At 35.8% G+C, this 17,719-nt stretch overlaps 1 protein-coding gene across 1 annotated transcript in view; it reads right to left on the bottom strand.

Annotated features, from left to right (window-relative positions):
• ADAM2 (ADAM metallopeptidase domain 2) overlaps positions 1 to 61 on the bottom strand; it is a 99,108-nt gene extending 99,047 nt beyond the window's left edge. Inside the window, exon 1 of the mRNA XM_090258219.1 lies at positions 7 to 61. Within this exon, the coding sequence (XP_090114345.1) occupies positions 7 to 61 (55 nt within the window). The remainder of the gene's footprint in view (positions 1 to 6) is intronic.
• Positions 62 to 17,719: the final 17,658 nt, after the last annotated feature.

Below are 17,719 nucleotides of genomic sequence, written 5' to 3'. Positions count from 1 at the left end.
TAATACCATTGACTGTCTGGAGCCCGATCAGCCCAATGAGCAGAAACGGAAAGCACAGCATAGCTCGACGTCCTGGATCCCAGCCGGAATAATGGCAGTTGGCTTGGTTGAGAAGGCAGTTGGAAGCGCGAGGAAACCCCTGCAGAGGCAGGCGGCTCTGGGAGCAAAGGTGGATGGAGACAGTCAGCGCTGTGAGCTGTTGAATTTGGGCAGCCTTGGCCCTTCATCTATGCAGCAGGCAGTTTTGACTCAATTTCACACTGCTTTGTTTCTAACGAAGAACAGAATCACTTCCAGATGGCAAGGTTGAAGAAACAGCTAATGAACAGGAAGACTCACATATACATCTTAAGTGAACTTTTAATTAAAGTTACGTGTACATATTTTTTTCCTACAAACCAGAGGCGCACAGCTCACCTTATATTCAAGTGCACAAACAAGTGTAATTAGTAACTACATCCAGATAAAGAAATAAAATGTAGAACCACCAACACCCCCAGACTGCCCTCTGACAATCATTACTTCTAACAGTATAGATTAGTTTTGTCTGTTTTTGAATTCTACATGAATGGAACCAATCGATGTATACTCTTTAACCGAGTTCTTTTATTATACTCATTAGAATTTCCAAACATGTACACAGCAATAGTTTGGTTTTTTCTCATTGGCGATATTACTCATTTAATGAATATAATGCCATCAGTTTTTCCAGTTTATTGTTAAAATTTGTAGTTGTGGCTATTAAAGACCTTATTTGGCTATTTTATTTCTTGTGCGTGTGGTTTTGTCAACATATCAATTTTCACTAGGTGTATTACTAGAGTGAAGTTTACTCATCACAAAGTATGCTTTAGTAGATACTTCCATAGTTTTACAAGATGAGAATTACACTTTATATCAATTCGTATAGTTTTAATTTTTTTAATTACATTTAGATCATTTTGGTAGACTTACAGATGTCCTGCATTTTGGTTTTAATTTGTATTTCATCATTGTTAATTAGTAAGTTATCAATTAACTTAGCACAGTTTTATATATCTATTGGCCATTTATATAGCTTCTTTTGTAAATGACTATTTGATGCTTTGGTCCATTTTCCAAATGAGTGGCCTTGTTTCTTTCTTATTTTATGTAAAAGCTATTAATGTATTCTAGATATTATTCCTTTGTTGACTATAATAATTGCAAATAGTTTCTATACCAGGGGTTACATTCAATGGATTTTTGTGCATACATATTTATATTCAGAAATTTACTTTTTTTCTCAATTTGCTGGACTTTTTATGATATGTATGCTACCTTGAATGTTGACGTTTATAAATTAAGGACGATCATATAAGTTTCTCCATTTTCTGTTAATGTTGTGAATTAAGATAATCATTTTTCCTCCCTGGCTGGTGTGGCTCAGTGGATTGAGTGCCGGTCTGTGAACCAAAGGGTCGCTGTTTTGATTCCCAGTTAGGGCACATGCCTGGATGGCAGGCTGTGTCCCCAGTTGAGGGTGTGCGAGAGGCAATCACACACTGATGTTTCTCTCCCTCTCTCTTTCCCTCATTTCCCCTTTCTCTAAAAATAAGTAAATAAAATCTTTTAAAAAATTACTTTTTCCAGTATTGAAACAAACTTGTATTCCTGGAATATACCCTATTTGGTCATGATGTATTATCCTTTTTGTATTTGCTGGGTTGATTTACCAGCATTTTTTAAGGGTTTTTGCATCTATATTCACAAGAAATATTTGTCTGTAGTTTTCCTTTATTGCAATTTATTGTTAATTTTGTATCAAAGACATGATGGCCTCATAAAAGAAAGTGGAAAATGTTATCCCTTTCTTTATTCTTTGAAAGAGTTAGTGTGATGTTGTGAATAGTTCTTTCTTCCTTTTAATGCTTCTTAGAATATAGAAATGGAGCAATTTGGACTTAGAATTTTCTTTGTGGGAGAGCTGGACTTTTTTCTACTTATGAATCTAATTTTTTAGAAAGTATTCAGATATTCTTTTTCCTTATGTTAGAGGAAATTTAACTTGTGATAGAATTTGTACATTTCTTCTGATTTGTTAGATGTCTTGGCCAAAGCTGTTCAAAGTTATGGATTTTTAATTTTTTTTCTATTTTATGTTTACTGTCTAGTTCATTAATTTTTTTTCTTTTGTGTTCATTTCTCTTTTTTCTAATTTGGGTATAATTTTTTTCTTTTTTCTTTTTCTAGCTTCTAAATATGGAAGCTTTTTAATTCACTTTAAATATTTTTCTTTATAATACATACATTTAAAACTACATATTCCATCTAATTTATCACTAAATTTATAATTATTTATTTATCTAATATATCATATTTTGAAATATTTTACTTCAATTAACATTCAGTTCAAATATTTTCTAATTTTCATCATGATTCCTTCTTTGCCCCATATATTATTTAAATTATATGCATTTGAGGATGTTTCACTTACATTCTTCTAATGCATATCTAATTTAATTCCATTGTGGTTATAATCATACTCTGAATGATTTTAAGCCATTGCAATTCATTGAGAAAAAATTCATTTTTCATTAGATGGTCTGTTATACACAGATGATTCCATGTAAACTTTAAAATAATGTGGATTAGTGTCTATTGTGGGTTGTATTATTCTACCAATGTCAATTAGGTCAAATTAAATAGTACAGTTGCCCCTGGCTGGTTTGGCTCAGTGGATTGAGCGTCGGCCCGCCAGCTAAGTGTCGCTGGTTCGATCTTCCAGTCAGGGCACATCAGAGAAGGAAAACTCTGACTCCAAAAAACCTCCGCTGCCTTGCGGCATACCTCTTCAGGGGAAAGGCTAAGGGAGTAAACCCCGACAGAAAATCCGGAGCCAGAGTCCCTAAGGCGGTTTGACATTGTAGTCAACACCGGCAACTCCTGCGGCGCACCTGAAGCCAAGCTGTATTGACTCCGTCTTTCCCTTGGACCCTTCAGCTGCGAAGAGAGGGGGGATCTGCTGCATGGGCAACAGCAGACCCTCCATATCACCCTGCCCAGACTCTGTAGCTTCAGCTCCACTGGAGAGGACACTCCAGCGTCATCACAAGATGTCGATTCAACACGGGAGGAGACAGATACCGTGTCACTCCCGAGTCGGACTGCACAGCCATTCTCGGCGGTGCAGATAGACTCTTAAGAAGCTACACCATCGTCTCTCGAGACGGACGGCTGCCGAAATAGTACAGTTTTCAATATTTTGTATCTTTGCCAATTCTTTTGCCTCTGTTCTTTTAATATTGTCAACTAAGATAATAGATTTTTCTATTACTCTTTTGTGTTCCATCAACTTTTGATTCTTGTATTTTTATATATATTTATTTTGTATATGCCCATTAAGAGATGGTTTACCTTCTTGGTGAACTGATGTTTATCATTGTGAATATCACTCTTTATCTATTGTGAGACTCTGTCGTTGTCTGTCTTGTCTCACAATTCCATAGCCAGATTTGCTTTTTTATAATTAGAATTTGCATGGGATATTTTAAAAATTCTACCTTTTTACATCACACACAAGAATAACTTCAAGATGGATCAAAGACTTAAATATTAGACATGAAACCATAAACATCCTAGAAAAAAACATACACAGAAAAATCTTGGATATTGCTTGTAGAAATTTTTTATCAGAAAAATCTCCCTAGGCAAGGGAAACAAAAGAAAAAATAAACAAATGGGACTACATGAAACTAAAAAGTTGTTGCAAGCAAAGGAAAACTTCAACAAAATAAAAAGACAACCCATGGATTGGGAGAACATATTCACTGACACATATGATAAAGGACTTAATACCCAAAATTTATAAAGTACTTACAAAACTCAACACACACACACACACACACACACAAATAATTAAAAAATGGGCAAAGGATCTGAATAGACACTTCTCCAGAGGACATACAGATAGCCAATAGACATATGAAAATATGTTCAATGTCACTAATCATCAGAGGAGTAAAAATTAAAACCACAATGAGATACCATCCCACATGTGACAGAATGGCTATCATCAATAAGTCAACAAGCAATAAGTGCTGGCCAAGGATGTGGAGAAAGGGGAAACTTTTTGCACTGTTGGTGGGAATGCAGGCTGGTATAGCCACCATGGAAAGCAGTATGGAAATACCTCAAAAAATTAAAAATGGATCTGCCTTTTGACCCAGTGACCCCACTTCTAGAAACATATCCAAAGAAACCCAAAACATTAATTCTAAAGAACGCAAGCACCCTTATGTTAACTGTAGCATTATTTACAATTGCCAAGATATGGAAGCAACCCAAGTGTCCCTCAACAGGTGAGTAGATAAAACAACTATGGGACATTGTACTTGGCTGTAAAAAAATAAATAAATAAAAATAAAAAATTACCTTTGAAGCAGCATGGATTGACCTGGAGAATATTATGCTAAGTGAAATAAGCCAGTCAGAGAAAGACAAATACTATATGATTTCACTCATAAGTAGAATGTAATGAACAAACTGAACTAATAAGCAAAATAGAGACAGACTCATAGACGGAGAGCAGATGACACTGGTGGGATGCTCAGCGGGTGGAGGGAGTGAGCAAAACGGGAAAGAGACGCATGGACACGGACAACAGTGTGGTGCCTGCTGGGGGGAGGGGAGTAAAAGGGGACTAAATGGTAATGCAAAAAAATACAATAAATATTAAATTTAAAAATAAATAAAAGTGTATTCTTATATTTAAAACGTGTGCATGAATGTGTGTCTTGTAAATGGCATATAGTTTTCTTTAAACCTATTTTGATAATATCTGGCTGTAATTGAAGGAATAGGTCCATTTTATTTGCTGTAAATTACCAAGATATTAAGTTTATTTTTCTCATCTTGCTAGTAGTCTTCCAATTTTTCTTATCTGTACTTTTTCAGTTCTTGATTTTTTTAAGGGAAGCCGCTTTAATAATCCATCAGGTAGACTTCTGGCCAAGATGGAGGCTTAGACAGACACATGTGTCTCCCTCCACAACTAAGAAGAAATACAACTATCTCAAAACTAGAAACAACCAGAAGTTCCAGAAAATCAAACTGCATGGAAGTCCAACAAACAAAGATATAAAGAAGAAACACTCATCCAGACAGGTAGGAGGGGTGGAGCTGGGGTGGAGAGGACACAGTGTGGTGGCGGCAGCAGTGGTGGCTGCAGCAGACTGGTGGAAAGCACAGTTACATGTTTTAAAAAGTTGGGAGGGACACCCAGCTCCTGACCAGACCCCACAGATCACGGTCCCAGTGCCAGGGAAAATAAAGCCTCACTGCTTCTGACTGTGCAAACCAGTGGGGATTGGGGCAGAGAAAGAAACTGCCAGTCTCTCAGCAGAGTCTGCTTGTTTAAAGGGACCCCATGGTCCTAGAACATCTGCAGACCCACCCACTCTGGGAACAACAGGCAGGGCAACATCTAGAGAGGCGCCAGTCTCATATGGAAATGGGAGAAGTGCCTGGAAAAGGGGAAAGTGCTGAGCAAGTGGCACTATTCCCTCTTTGACCCCTCCCCCACATACAGGGCCACAACGTGGTGAAATGCAACACCCTATACTGATGAATACCTAAGGCCCCACCCCCTCTAATGTAAGAAGTGCGACAGCCCAAAATATCTAATTCCAGCTCGCTAGGAAGCCCTTAAGAAGTTCACAATACAGGGGTATAGGCTCACTAAAAACTGAAGCATGCTTCCCCTTCCACAAAACTTACCACATTACCGAAGTCCCATTTACAGAAACTCCTTTCACCCAGTACATCATGTTTGGTATCAAGAAAAAATTACAAGGCATATAATAAAACAAAATTAAAAAACCAAACTTTTCAGAGAAGAATAAGCATCAGAACCAGACATAGATATAGCAGAGATATTAGATTTTTCATATCAGGAATAATTATGACTAATATTCTTAAGCATTCTAATGGATAAAATAGCATGCAAAAGCAGGTAGGCAAGGTAAGTAGAGCAATGGAAATTCTAAGAAATATCTAAGAACTCTGGAACAACTACAAAAGGTATAACATATATGTAATCAGAATACCAGATGAAAAACGAGAAAGGAACAAAAGAAATATTTGAAACATTAATGACTGAGAATTTCCCCAAATTAATAGCAGACATGAAACCATAGATCCAGGAAACTCAGAGAATACTAAATAAAATAAATTAAAAAAACTATATCTATGCATATTATAATTCAAGAACACAAAATCAAAGATAAAGAAAATATATTTATAGAAGCCACAGGGAACACCATTTTATGTAAAGAGGAAGAAAGATAAGAATTATATTTGAATTTTTCTCAGAAACCATGAAAACAAGAGTGGAGTGAAATATTTAAAGTGCCGAGGGAAATAAACTGCCAATTTAGAACTCTGTACTCAGAAATTATGTTTCAAAATTAAAGAAGAAATAAAGACTTCCTGAAAGGAAAAAGTGAGGGAATTTATTGCCAGTGGACCTGACTTGCAAGAAATGTTTCTAAAAGTTCTTTAGAGAGAATAAAAATGATACAGGTCAGAAACTCAGGTATACATAAAGAAAGAACAGCAAAGAAGGAATAGAGAATGAAAAGTATCTTATTTTTCTTATTCTTAACCAATATAACAGATAACAGTGTTCAAAATAATAAGCAATAGTGTATTTGAATGCATGTATATATATTTAGGTATAAGTGAAATAAAGCTGCTATAAACATCTGTGTGCAGGTTTTTCAAGTCTTTTGGGTACCATAGAACATGATTGCTTCACTGTATGGTGATAATACAGTTTCTTACTTTTGTAAGAAATTGATAAACTGTCTTCCAAAATGGGCGTACCATTTTGCATTCCCACCAGCACTGAGTGAGAATTCCTGTTGTTACACATCCTCAGTAACATTTGGTTTTGTCAGTGTTCTGAATTTTGCTCATTTTAATAGGTGTACATAGGTATCATGTTTTAATCTGCATTTTTCTAATAACATATGAAGTGGAGCATCTTTACATATGCTTAGCTACTCTCTGTGTCTAAATTCATTGTTTGCATGTAGATCTCCAGTTGTTCCAGCTTCACTTATTCAAAGACTATCTTTTCTCCATTGAATTGCCTTTGTGCTTACACTTGTAAGTTGATGGTTTTCTCACTCTCCTCTTTTTTAATGTTTTCTAAATACACGCTAGATTTTTCTTTTTGGTTACTATGAGACTTACATAAAATATTTTGTAGATATGACAATCCATTTTATTTTGATAACTTATTTTTAAATACCTAAAACACAGCACCCATTTACTTATTTTATATTTTTAATGTCACAATTCATCTTATTTTATGTTGTGAATTTGCTAACAAGTTTTAGTGGCTGTGGTTATTTTAATTCTTTTTCTTTAACTCTTATATCTTTAACCCTTACAGTTAGTTAAGTGGTTAACATATCTTTCTAATATAGAGTTATAGTTTCCTAATTTTGTTTATTTTTTACCTTTACCAGAGGGTTGTGTACTTTGGGGATGAAAATGGGGTGCTGTAATAAACCTAAGCAAAAATAACTTCACAGGGTGATATGATCATAAATTCCTAACTGGGCAGTTCATGGTGGGTAGTCAAGCCCTAAACCTATAACTGTAGTGAAAAAATTTTAAGCCATTTCCATTGTTCTTGTGCACCTAGGTTACCACTTCTTTAAAGTGCCTGAAGTAAGTCTCTCTTACAGACCTCTCTAAGGCAACCGCCCTCAAGAAAGTAGTTATTACTTCTTTAAATAAACTATATGCCTTCTCTTTCTCTCTCTCCTTTTTTTTTTGTTATAGCAACTATTTTATATTTGCTTTTTTAATTGAATCAAATAGCTCTCATAGGTTTCCTTGCTTTTTAAAACTTTGAATTCTCTGTCCTCTTATTATTGTTATTTCCATAATCTTAACCTCCATCCATTCTACCTTGTTACCTATGTTCTTGATTGCATTATTCATCACATCATTGAATTTTTTAGTTACAGTATTTCTGTTTTGTATTTCTTATAACTTCAATCTCTTTGGTAAAGAACTCCATCTTTTCATTAATTTTATTTCTTACTTTATGAGTTGCCTTTCTGAATATTCTTATAACTTATTGAATTTCTTCATAACAGCTTTTTAAAAATTTTTATCAGTTTGATTGCAATATTGCCTTTGAATTCAGATACTAGTAAATTATTGTTTTATTGTTGTGATACTATATTTCCTTGATTTTTCATAGTGTTTGATGATATGCACTTCTGATTTTGCCTGTGAAGTAACAGACACCTTTCTTATTTAAGAAGGTACCTTGCAACAGGTTGGAAATTAGAAACAATCTTTTGAATTCCAGGAGGTGGCGCTACAGGTGCAGTTTGTGCTTTGTCCTACCAGGGCAGCTGTTGAGAATGCTCTCAGAAGCATTCACAAGGAGCTGGCATCAGAATGGGGGAAAATTTGGGTTTAGCACCTGGAGCTTTGAAAATGCCTAGAGGTGTGGGAAAAAAATCTTCAACCAGGACACTTCCAGAGGTCTGTGGGCGCATCTTCTGCTGAAATCCCAAAACAGCAAGAAAAATATTCCTTCAATGCCCATTGATATTCCTGAATGCCTCTCACTATTCCGCCTACCTCCTCCAGTCACAGAGTTTCCCCCTCAGAAATATAAGTGCTGCTGGAGAGAAACAGGTACCTTCAGCTTCTACATGCACAACTGAGGAGCCAGATGGTCATTCACAACTTTCGTCTTCACATCCTCCACCAGGAGAGTCTGCCTCTGAGTATCCAAATGCCCTGTGTCTTGCAGTGTTGCCCTTGGGAAGAGAACCAGCTTGGTGAGGCCTCCTGGGCCTCAAAATTTAACTCTGTCCTACTCAAATAGCATGCTAGATTCTTCTGCCAGGCAGGCTAAACCTCCACAAATTCTCTATCAGCTGTGGCTATCAGGCCAGTTCTGCACCCTCAAGGTTCTCTTTTTCCCTCCTTGATGTGAGTGGAAGTGGAGCAGACTCACTAACTCCTTTGGATTTCAGCCCCAGTTGAAGTTCTGTCTGCCTACTTTGTATGCACAGGTGGGAAATTAGGTGTAAATACAAAAGGAAAGAAAAAAAGATAAACTCATTCTATCATGATGCTGACACCACCTTCAATTATTTTTATAAAGATAACTGAACTGTGAAAATAGAAATGAGAAAGAAATAGAATATTGCCTTTGCCCCTAGAATCCCACTATTATACTTGCTTCCATTCCTTTACACTCATAAGTAACCATTATTTTGACTTCCATCTCTAATGCTTGTCTTGTATTGTTATTTTCAAAATGTGCTAATAATGTATCTGTATTTTGGTATCTGGCATCCTTTGCTCAATATGTACTGAATATTTATCAGTTTACTTATATATTGATATTTGAGTAGTTTCTTATGGAGAATTTCCAATGGAGAGTTAGTACAAATAGTGACACTATAAACATTCTAAATCATGTCTTTTGGTGAATATTTATTTGCATTTCTGTTGGGAATATACAAAGGAATAGAATTGATGGGGTCATAAAGTATATATCAGTTAGTTACCACAACAATAATACTGAAAAATGGACACAAACTCAACAATAATTAATGTTTTATTTCTCGTGTCCTGACCATGGATCGATTGAGATGAGTGTAATTCAGACTGCAGACCTATGGATAAGCCAGGGAAGCACATTTTAAAACTCTGACAAGGTCATGACAGTAAGATCCCAATAGTAAAAGCAAGTTTCATGGCAGGACCCAAAGTTAAGGAGCAAAGAAATATACTCTAACCACCATGAAGCCATAGAAAATGGCAGGGAAAATTTTGGAATAATAATTTGATCTAAAGCTATATGCATTTGATAGAAGAGCAATGTCATCCAGGTGGCAGAATAGAAGTTTTCTACCATCATCCCTATCAATTTTGACAACCGCACACAGTTGAGAGTACCTTTGTTCAGCAGTAAAGTTCTAGCACACAATTAGTGCAATAAAATCTGAGCATATATGCATAGAAAAGGGTAAGAAAAAGTTTCACTTTAAGCTCATGACCTCTCATATTTAGAATATTCAACTATTGTAATGATGGTGCATCATTCACTTAACTCTAGGATAAAAAGTAAAAGACAATTTGCCAAAACAACACAGCTCAGTGCCAAGAGAGACCCTATGGGCCTGTCATTTCTCCCATGAAGGAGAGTGAAAGTGTGTGAGAACACGGCCTCTTTAACCACCCTGGATATTGCCTGTGAGGTCCACTTCTTTCTCATCCCTTCCTGAGTACTGAGGCTATCTGCATGGCTGAAGGGTTGGAAGAAGCTGATAGCCCAGTAACCAGAGCATAGAACTCAACAATGTGATGAGGATCCTACTAACTGCTTTGTGGACTCACTCCATGAGGAACCCCACCCACTTGTTACTGAGAATCCACAGGCAGTACAAAATTTCATGCACCTCACTCATGCCAGCTTCTGCTCATGCTCCCATAAATGGTGAGTGATAATCTTTGCAGATGACTACGGAGAATATACAAAAAGTTGGGCTGGCTCTGTAGGATTGGGAAAAGGTACCCAAACTTGAGTATTTCAAGGCATCAACACAGGGAAAACAAGCAGGAGGCTCTCAGCATCCTTCCTCACTTTACAATTTTGAGACAACCCATACAATCATAAGAATTCCTCTTTTACAGAGAACAAGGATGTGGTACAGGCACTTCCATAGATAAGATCTGAGACTCTCAGAATCCCAAGCCAGGCTGACTACCTAGTAAAGGTATTTCTTTTGTAAAGCCAGCCTATAAAGACTGGGGAAGGTGACTGCTTTTTCAAATGCAAAGGCAGCAATGCAAGACTCCAGGGAACATGAAAAATCACGAAAATACAGCACCACCAATGGAACCCAATAATTTTCTAGTAACTGTCCCCATAGAAGTGAGATTTAAAAATTGTCTGACAAAGGGTTTATAGTATTAGTTTTAAGAAAGCTCAGAGAGATATAGGAGAACACAACTGAAACTCTATGAAATCCAGTAAGAATGAAGGACATGAATAAATAAGGGTTCCAATAGTGAGATAGCTATTATAAAAGAGCACCAAACTGAAATTCTGGAGCTGAAAGATTCCATAAATGAAATTTAAAAACCATGGATAATATCAATTGCATACTTTATCAAGCAAGCAAACAAAACCAGAAAACCTGTGATCTCAAAGACAAGTCATTTGACATTATCTTGTCAGAAGAAAGGAGGAGAAAAAGAATGTAAAAGAAACCTACATAAATTAATAGAATAGCATTAATGAAAAATGTATGCTTTATAAGAGTCTCAAAATGAAAAGAGACAGAAAGGAAAAGAAGGGTTAAAGAAATAATGGGTAAAAACTTTCCAAATCTAAGGAGAGATATGGACATCCAACTTCATGAAGCTGGATATTCAACACAAAGATTTCATAAAGACACATTGAAATAAAAACTTTGAAAGTCAAAGATAAAGAGAACTTGACAACAACAAGAGAAAAAAAAATTCATCACATCAAAGGGAACCCCCATAGACTATCAGCAGTTTTCTTAGCAGAAACTTTGCAGGACAGGCGAGAGTTGAAGAATGCCTTCAAAATATTGAAAGGAAAAAAAAAAGCTACCAACTAATACTTGGCAAAGTTGTCCTTCAGCAATAAAGAAGCAATAGAAATTTTCACAGAAAAACAAAAGCTGAGGGACTTTAGTATCACTACACATGCCTTTCAAGCTGATTTCAATAACATATTTTTAGTAAGTAACAGAAAAATATATGAAAGTAAAAAAATTCATTGGCAAAGATGAATATAGAATCACATTCAGAATACTGAACTACTCCAATGGTGGGGCATAAATCACTTAATTCTAGGGTAAAGGTGAGAAGACAATTTGTTAATGTATGCACAATATAAAAATATGTAAATGTCACATCAGAAACATAAAATGGGGACATATATTTTTGGATGTAATTGAAGTTATCAGGTTAAAATAGAGCATGATTACTATAAAATATTTTGTGAAAGCCTCATGGTAACTGCGGAGGAAAAATGTCAGTATACACAAAAGATAAAGAAGGAATCAAAACATATATTACAAAAAATAATCATATGAAAAAGGAAGACCACACCAGGAACTAAGTAAAAGCCAGAAAAAAATAAACAAGATTCACCAGTGAAGTTGTCTGGCCCTAGAATTTTGTTTGTTGAAAGGTTTTAAATTACTATTTAACCTCCTTTATTAGTAATTGGTTTGTTTAGATTTTCTGTTTCTTCATGAGTCAGTCTTGGTAGTTGTATATTTCTAGGAGTTTATGTTATTTATTTTATTTTATTTTTTCAGGGAGAGATTTTATTTTTTTAATTAAAGTATAGTTGACATACAATATTATGTTAGTTTCAGATGTACAACATAATGATTCAATATTTATATACTTTACAATATGATCATCACAATAGGCCTAGTAACTATCTGTCACTGTACAAAATTATAGTTTTATTGATTATATTTCCTGTACTCTGTATTACATCTCTGTGACTTGGGAGAGATATAATCATATTTGAATACTGATGTAATGAAACCGACAAAGAGAATGAATTAAAGATGTAAGACTGAGAAGGAGTAATTGATAGAGCAAAGGCCCTGAGGATGTAAAGGGGGTGAGAACTCACCCACAGAAAAGGCCCCGGACTTTGGTGGTCCTAACTCCAGCTAGCCAGTCAAATCCCTCTCTCCTAGAAATTTAAAATTTAAGATTCATAACCGCCAGTCTGACGCTGTTGGCCACTTAAATGAAAGTCGTGTAGCTACAAGGGTGGGACATAGAAAGAAGTACATAAGAGAGACCACATGGCCTTTGAAAAAGTGGCTTTAGTTCCTTTAACCACCACCATTTCTGTTTTGGTTCCTGGTGCATCTTCTCTTGGGTTTCACAAAATACCCCTATGTGAAAATAACTCCCCTATTCTTGTTTCTTTTACTTGCAACCACAATTTCTGACTAAGAAATTGGATTGAATTTTAACCCCAAATCAAACACTTTTTAGGTGTGTGACTTCTAGGCTGAAGCTTCTTCCAATTTCTTCTAGGTTGTCAAATTCATTAGTATATAATTATTCATAGGACTCTCTTATGATTCTTTGTGGTATCAGTTGTACATCTCCTTTTTTATTTTATTTATTTTAGTTCTCCATTTTTAGTGAACCTAGATAAAATATGTCAATTTTATTTATCTTTTCAAATGACTAGTTCTTACTTTCATTAATTTTTCTATTGTCTTTTTGGTGTCTATCTCATTTATTTCTGCTTTGATTCTTGTTATTTCCTCTTTTTTAATTTTCAAAGATGTATAGTTATTTATTGGCAATTTCTTTTGTTTTTTGATGTAGGCATTTATCACAATGAACTTCCTTCTGAGAACTGCTTTTACTGAATCTCATAAACTTGGATATCTTGTAGTTCCACTTTTTGTTTGCCTCATGGTATTTTTTAATTTCTCTTTTGATGTTTTCTTTGACCCATTGGTTGTTAAGTAGTGTGCATTTGTTTTATACTGCATATTGTAATTTTACATTTGATTCTCATTTTTAGTTTCTCTACTAAAATGCTATATCTTTTCATTTATTTAAAGAATGTTCACATTAACTGCATGGAAGATGGTTATAATATGCATCTTATCAAGATTAGCTTCTATTGATTTTCTTTTCCATTATACTTTGGTCAGATTTTCCTGGTTTTTTGAATGTCATGCAATTTTGGATTATAATATTATGATGTGAGGCTCTAGATTCTCTAGAATTCTCTGAAGAATGCTGACTGTTTTGTTTCTTTGTTCAAGCATGCAATTATGCTAGTTATGTTCTGACCACAAGTTCCGTCTCATTGACCATGTAGAGTAGTTTCAAAGTCAGTTCAAAGACTTTTCAATGTTTCTTATATCTGCTGTGTGCATGTACCACTAAAGGTTTAGTTGGTATTTGGGCAGTCATTTATATTGCAACTCAGTTCTTTAAAAGTTTACTATACTGTTCTATGTATGGACAGCTCAGTGTAGAGTCCAGAATTTATGCTAGTTCATAGCAGAAATAAGGAATGACTTTTTTATTTCTCATCTCTTTGTGATTTCTCTCACACTCTTGACTCTTGGAAGCTGAGGCTTTTTTTCTAATTTCATTGCTCATAAAAATGGTATTAACTCAGGGTTTTAGCTTTCTGTATTGTTGTATAATTCTGTATACTTTGGTTATTTATGAATAAAAATTAAGATGAATGAAGAATGAGGATTAGTTGAAAATGTGTTTCATAAATAGAAAAGGAGACTTCTGGCCAAGATGGAGGCTTAGACAGACACGCTTAGTCTCCCTCTACAACTAGAAAGGAATAAAACTACCTCAAAACAAAAGATAGCCAGAAATTTCAGAAAATAGAACTACATGGAAGCCAATGTATGAAGTTATAAACCAGCGGTGCTCGCCTGGACAGGTATGAGGGGTGAAATTGGAACCGGAATGGAAAGGTTGGGCGGGGCTATTTGCGGTAGCAGTGAGGAGAGCATCAGGGGGAGCAATCCCAGCTTCAGTGGAGCCCTGGCAGCTTGCGACCTCAAAGTGGGGAAAGACAGCCCCCCCATTGCCTCAGACGGTGAGGCCCAGAGGGTGGGAGGATGGATCCCAGTCTCCCAGCAGAGAATAATGGCAGGAATCCATCTTTGACCCCCGCCCCGACACAAAGCACAACAGAGCGGCGAAAAAGGTCGGGATCACCGCAGGTCGCCGGGTAGTGATGAGTACACAGGGCTCTGCCCCCCACAGCCTGCCCAGGAAGAAAAGCAAAACACAAATCTGCCAAAATGAAGGAGACAACGATTGAAATCCCAGTGACGCAGCTCACCAGGCAGCAGATGAAGAACCTGACAGACGAACAAATAAGAAACCTTTCAGAGGCTCAGTTCAGAGCTATTGTTATAAGATGGCTTACAGAATTTACAAAAGATTTGGAACAGGGCAGGGAAAGAAAGAAAGCCACTCATACTGAAATGAACGAAAACACACATGAGACAAGTGGTGAGGAAATAAAATCCAGAGATCAAATCAACAAACCAGAACATAGAGAAAGAACAAACAGTGGACCAGTGCAGAGAGAGGAAACAAAAAGTAAGGAAAGTGAGGAGAGGATCAGAAACCTCTGGGATAGCTATAAGAGATCGAACATTTGGATTATTGGATTGCCAGAGGGCGAAGAAGAAGAACTAGAAATTGAAAAATTATGTGAAAAAATAATGAAACAGAACTTCCTAAACTGGGGACGGAAATAGACTTACAGGTCCAGGAAGCATAGAGAGTTCCAGAAAAACTGGACCCAGAGAGAACCACTCAAAGACACATTATAATCAAGTTGTCAAAAATTAAAGATAGAGAATGTTAAAAGCAGCAAGAAAGAAGAAGAGAATTATGTACAAAGGGGTCCAATTAGACTATCAGCTGACTTCTCAAGGGAGACCCTGCAGGCAAGAAGGGACTGGCAAGAAATATTCAAAGTAATGAAAATCCAAAACCTACAGCCACGAATACTCTATCCAGAGAAACTGTCATTCAGAATAGAAGGGCAGAGAAAGTGCTTCCAGGACAAAATAAAACTGAAGAAGTTCATTAGATCCAAACCACTATTATATGAGATATTAAAGGGACTGGTTTAGAAGAAGGAGGATCAAAACTACGAACATTAAAATGAAAACTGTATCACAAGAACCAACAACAGAACCTAGGGAATCAAAACAAAGGCAAACTAAATAGGCAACAAGAGTGGAAAAAGAACTATAGGTATGGGGAGCATATTGGGGGGAGGTCAGCAGGGAGGGGCGTGGGGGAGAGGGAAGGAGATGGTATAGGAATTAAGAAGCATAGTAGGAGGGAATGGAATAGACAGGAAGAGGTTGAGAAGAACTATATGCACAACCAATGGACATGGACTAAAAGAGGGGGACAACTGGAGGGAGGGGGACCACTGGGTGGAGGGGAGCAGAGGGAAGGGAAATTGGGACAACTGTAACAACATAATCAATAAAACATATTTAAAAAAATAAAAATAAAAAATAAAAAAATAAAAGAAAGAATCCGAATGTAAACTATGGGCTTTGGGAGATAATAATATGCAAATGTAGGTCCATAAATTATAACAAATGTATGTACCACTCTGGTAGAACATGCTGATAATTGGGAAGGCTGTACATATATATATATATATATATATATATATATATATATATATATATACAGGAATTTTGTATTTTGCTCATTTTTGCTTTGAACCTCAAACTGCTCTAAAAATAAATTTTATTAGTTTAAAAAAAAGAAATAGAAAAGGTCTCGAAGTTTGAAGAAGTTAAAAAGGTTGAGGTAAAAGTTGAATAGTAAAATGTTACTTTCTTCAGTCAAATGTAGAATAGATTTAGTAAGTAGTTAGATGAGCCAAGAAAAATATTTTCAGCCATTTTGATTTTTAAAAATCAATCCTCCAAGATTTTTCCAAGACAGTTATTTAAAAATTATTTACATGCTTCTATTTGAAACATCCATAAAAAGATTCAGGTACAAAGAATGAAAAACCATAGGAATAATCACACATTTTCCAATTTTCACTGTTTTGTGATTTTTGGCTTCTATATAGAGGGTAGGTCAATAGTTTCTAGTTGTTTTTCCTTGGAACTGGTTTCAATAATATCATCCACATGAATCACTAATTTTATAGAGCTGATTCATTGTGTTCCTTTGCATCATATAATTTTTGTTTCAGTTTCTCTTACCTTTATTATAAAAGGAACACATTCCTGTACAATTATATCTTTCCAATAAAAGCCATAATGTAATAAGGAGGAACATGTGAGAACTAGTCTTGAATGTAGTCCCAGTCAGAGACTATTAATATTTAATTCAAGTGCTGAGAAGTTGGATGACAAAACCCCATCTGTCTCCAAATGCACTGAATAGTAACTCTTCTTTTTATCATCAAATGGGACAGTATGGCTGGCCATTGTTAATTGTTTGTGTGGCGCCCATAGACCTGCAGATACCTTGAAAACTTTCACCAAATGCAGTCTTAATCTGCATTTCGAAAAAACATTTTCAAGGTAGTTTATCCTTCCTTTCAACTTTTAACACAACACAAAGTCATCACATGTGAAGGACTGTAGTCTCATCAGTCCCTAGAAGTCATAGATAGTAGAGATGCAGGAAAATCTTCCTAAATATGACTTACTAGGAATATGAAGAAGGAAAAACTCGATCACTGTGAACACAGACAAAAGAATGGGCAAGAAAAATGAGGCAGTGAAGAGGTACTACTATCTTTTAAAATATTTTCGTGTTATAATTTTTTTCTACTTCAGAGTCATTGACTAAGAGTTCAGTGTGTCACGGGTTGTATTTCATGGCTGCTGAAACAAGACATGAATATATTCAAAGAACCCCAACAGGTTAAAAGAAAGCCAATGACAATAATAACTAAATGATAGTTTAGGACTTTACCCTTTGTCACCTATTTTTATGGTTCTTGTTAATCCAGTTAGGTTCTTTCTGACCTGCCCTGTGGCAGTGAACAGATGATGTTCTCAGTGATAAAAACTTGATATGGAGTGCAAACTTTTAGTTTCTTTATATGATGCACAGTGATGCTTTGTGGTTTTAGTGTTTATCAAATTACAAA

Source organism: Furipterus horrens, unplaced genomic scaffold, assembly GCF_987537825.1.
Source record: "Furipterus horrens unplaced genomic scaffold, mFurHor1.1.pri manual_scaffold_12, whole genome shotgun sequence".
Taxonomy (NCBI): Eukaryota; Metazoa; Chordata; class Mammalia; order Chiroptera; family Furipteridae; genus Furipterus; species Furipterus horrens.
Note: the sequence above shows the minus strand (reverse complement) of the source record. Positions and strands in the feature narration are given on the sequence as shown.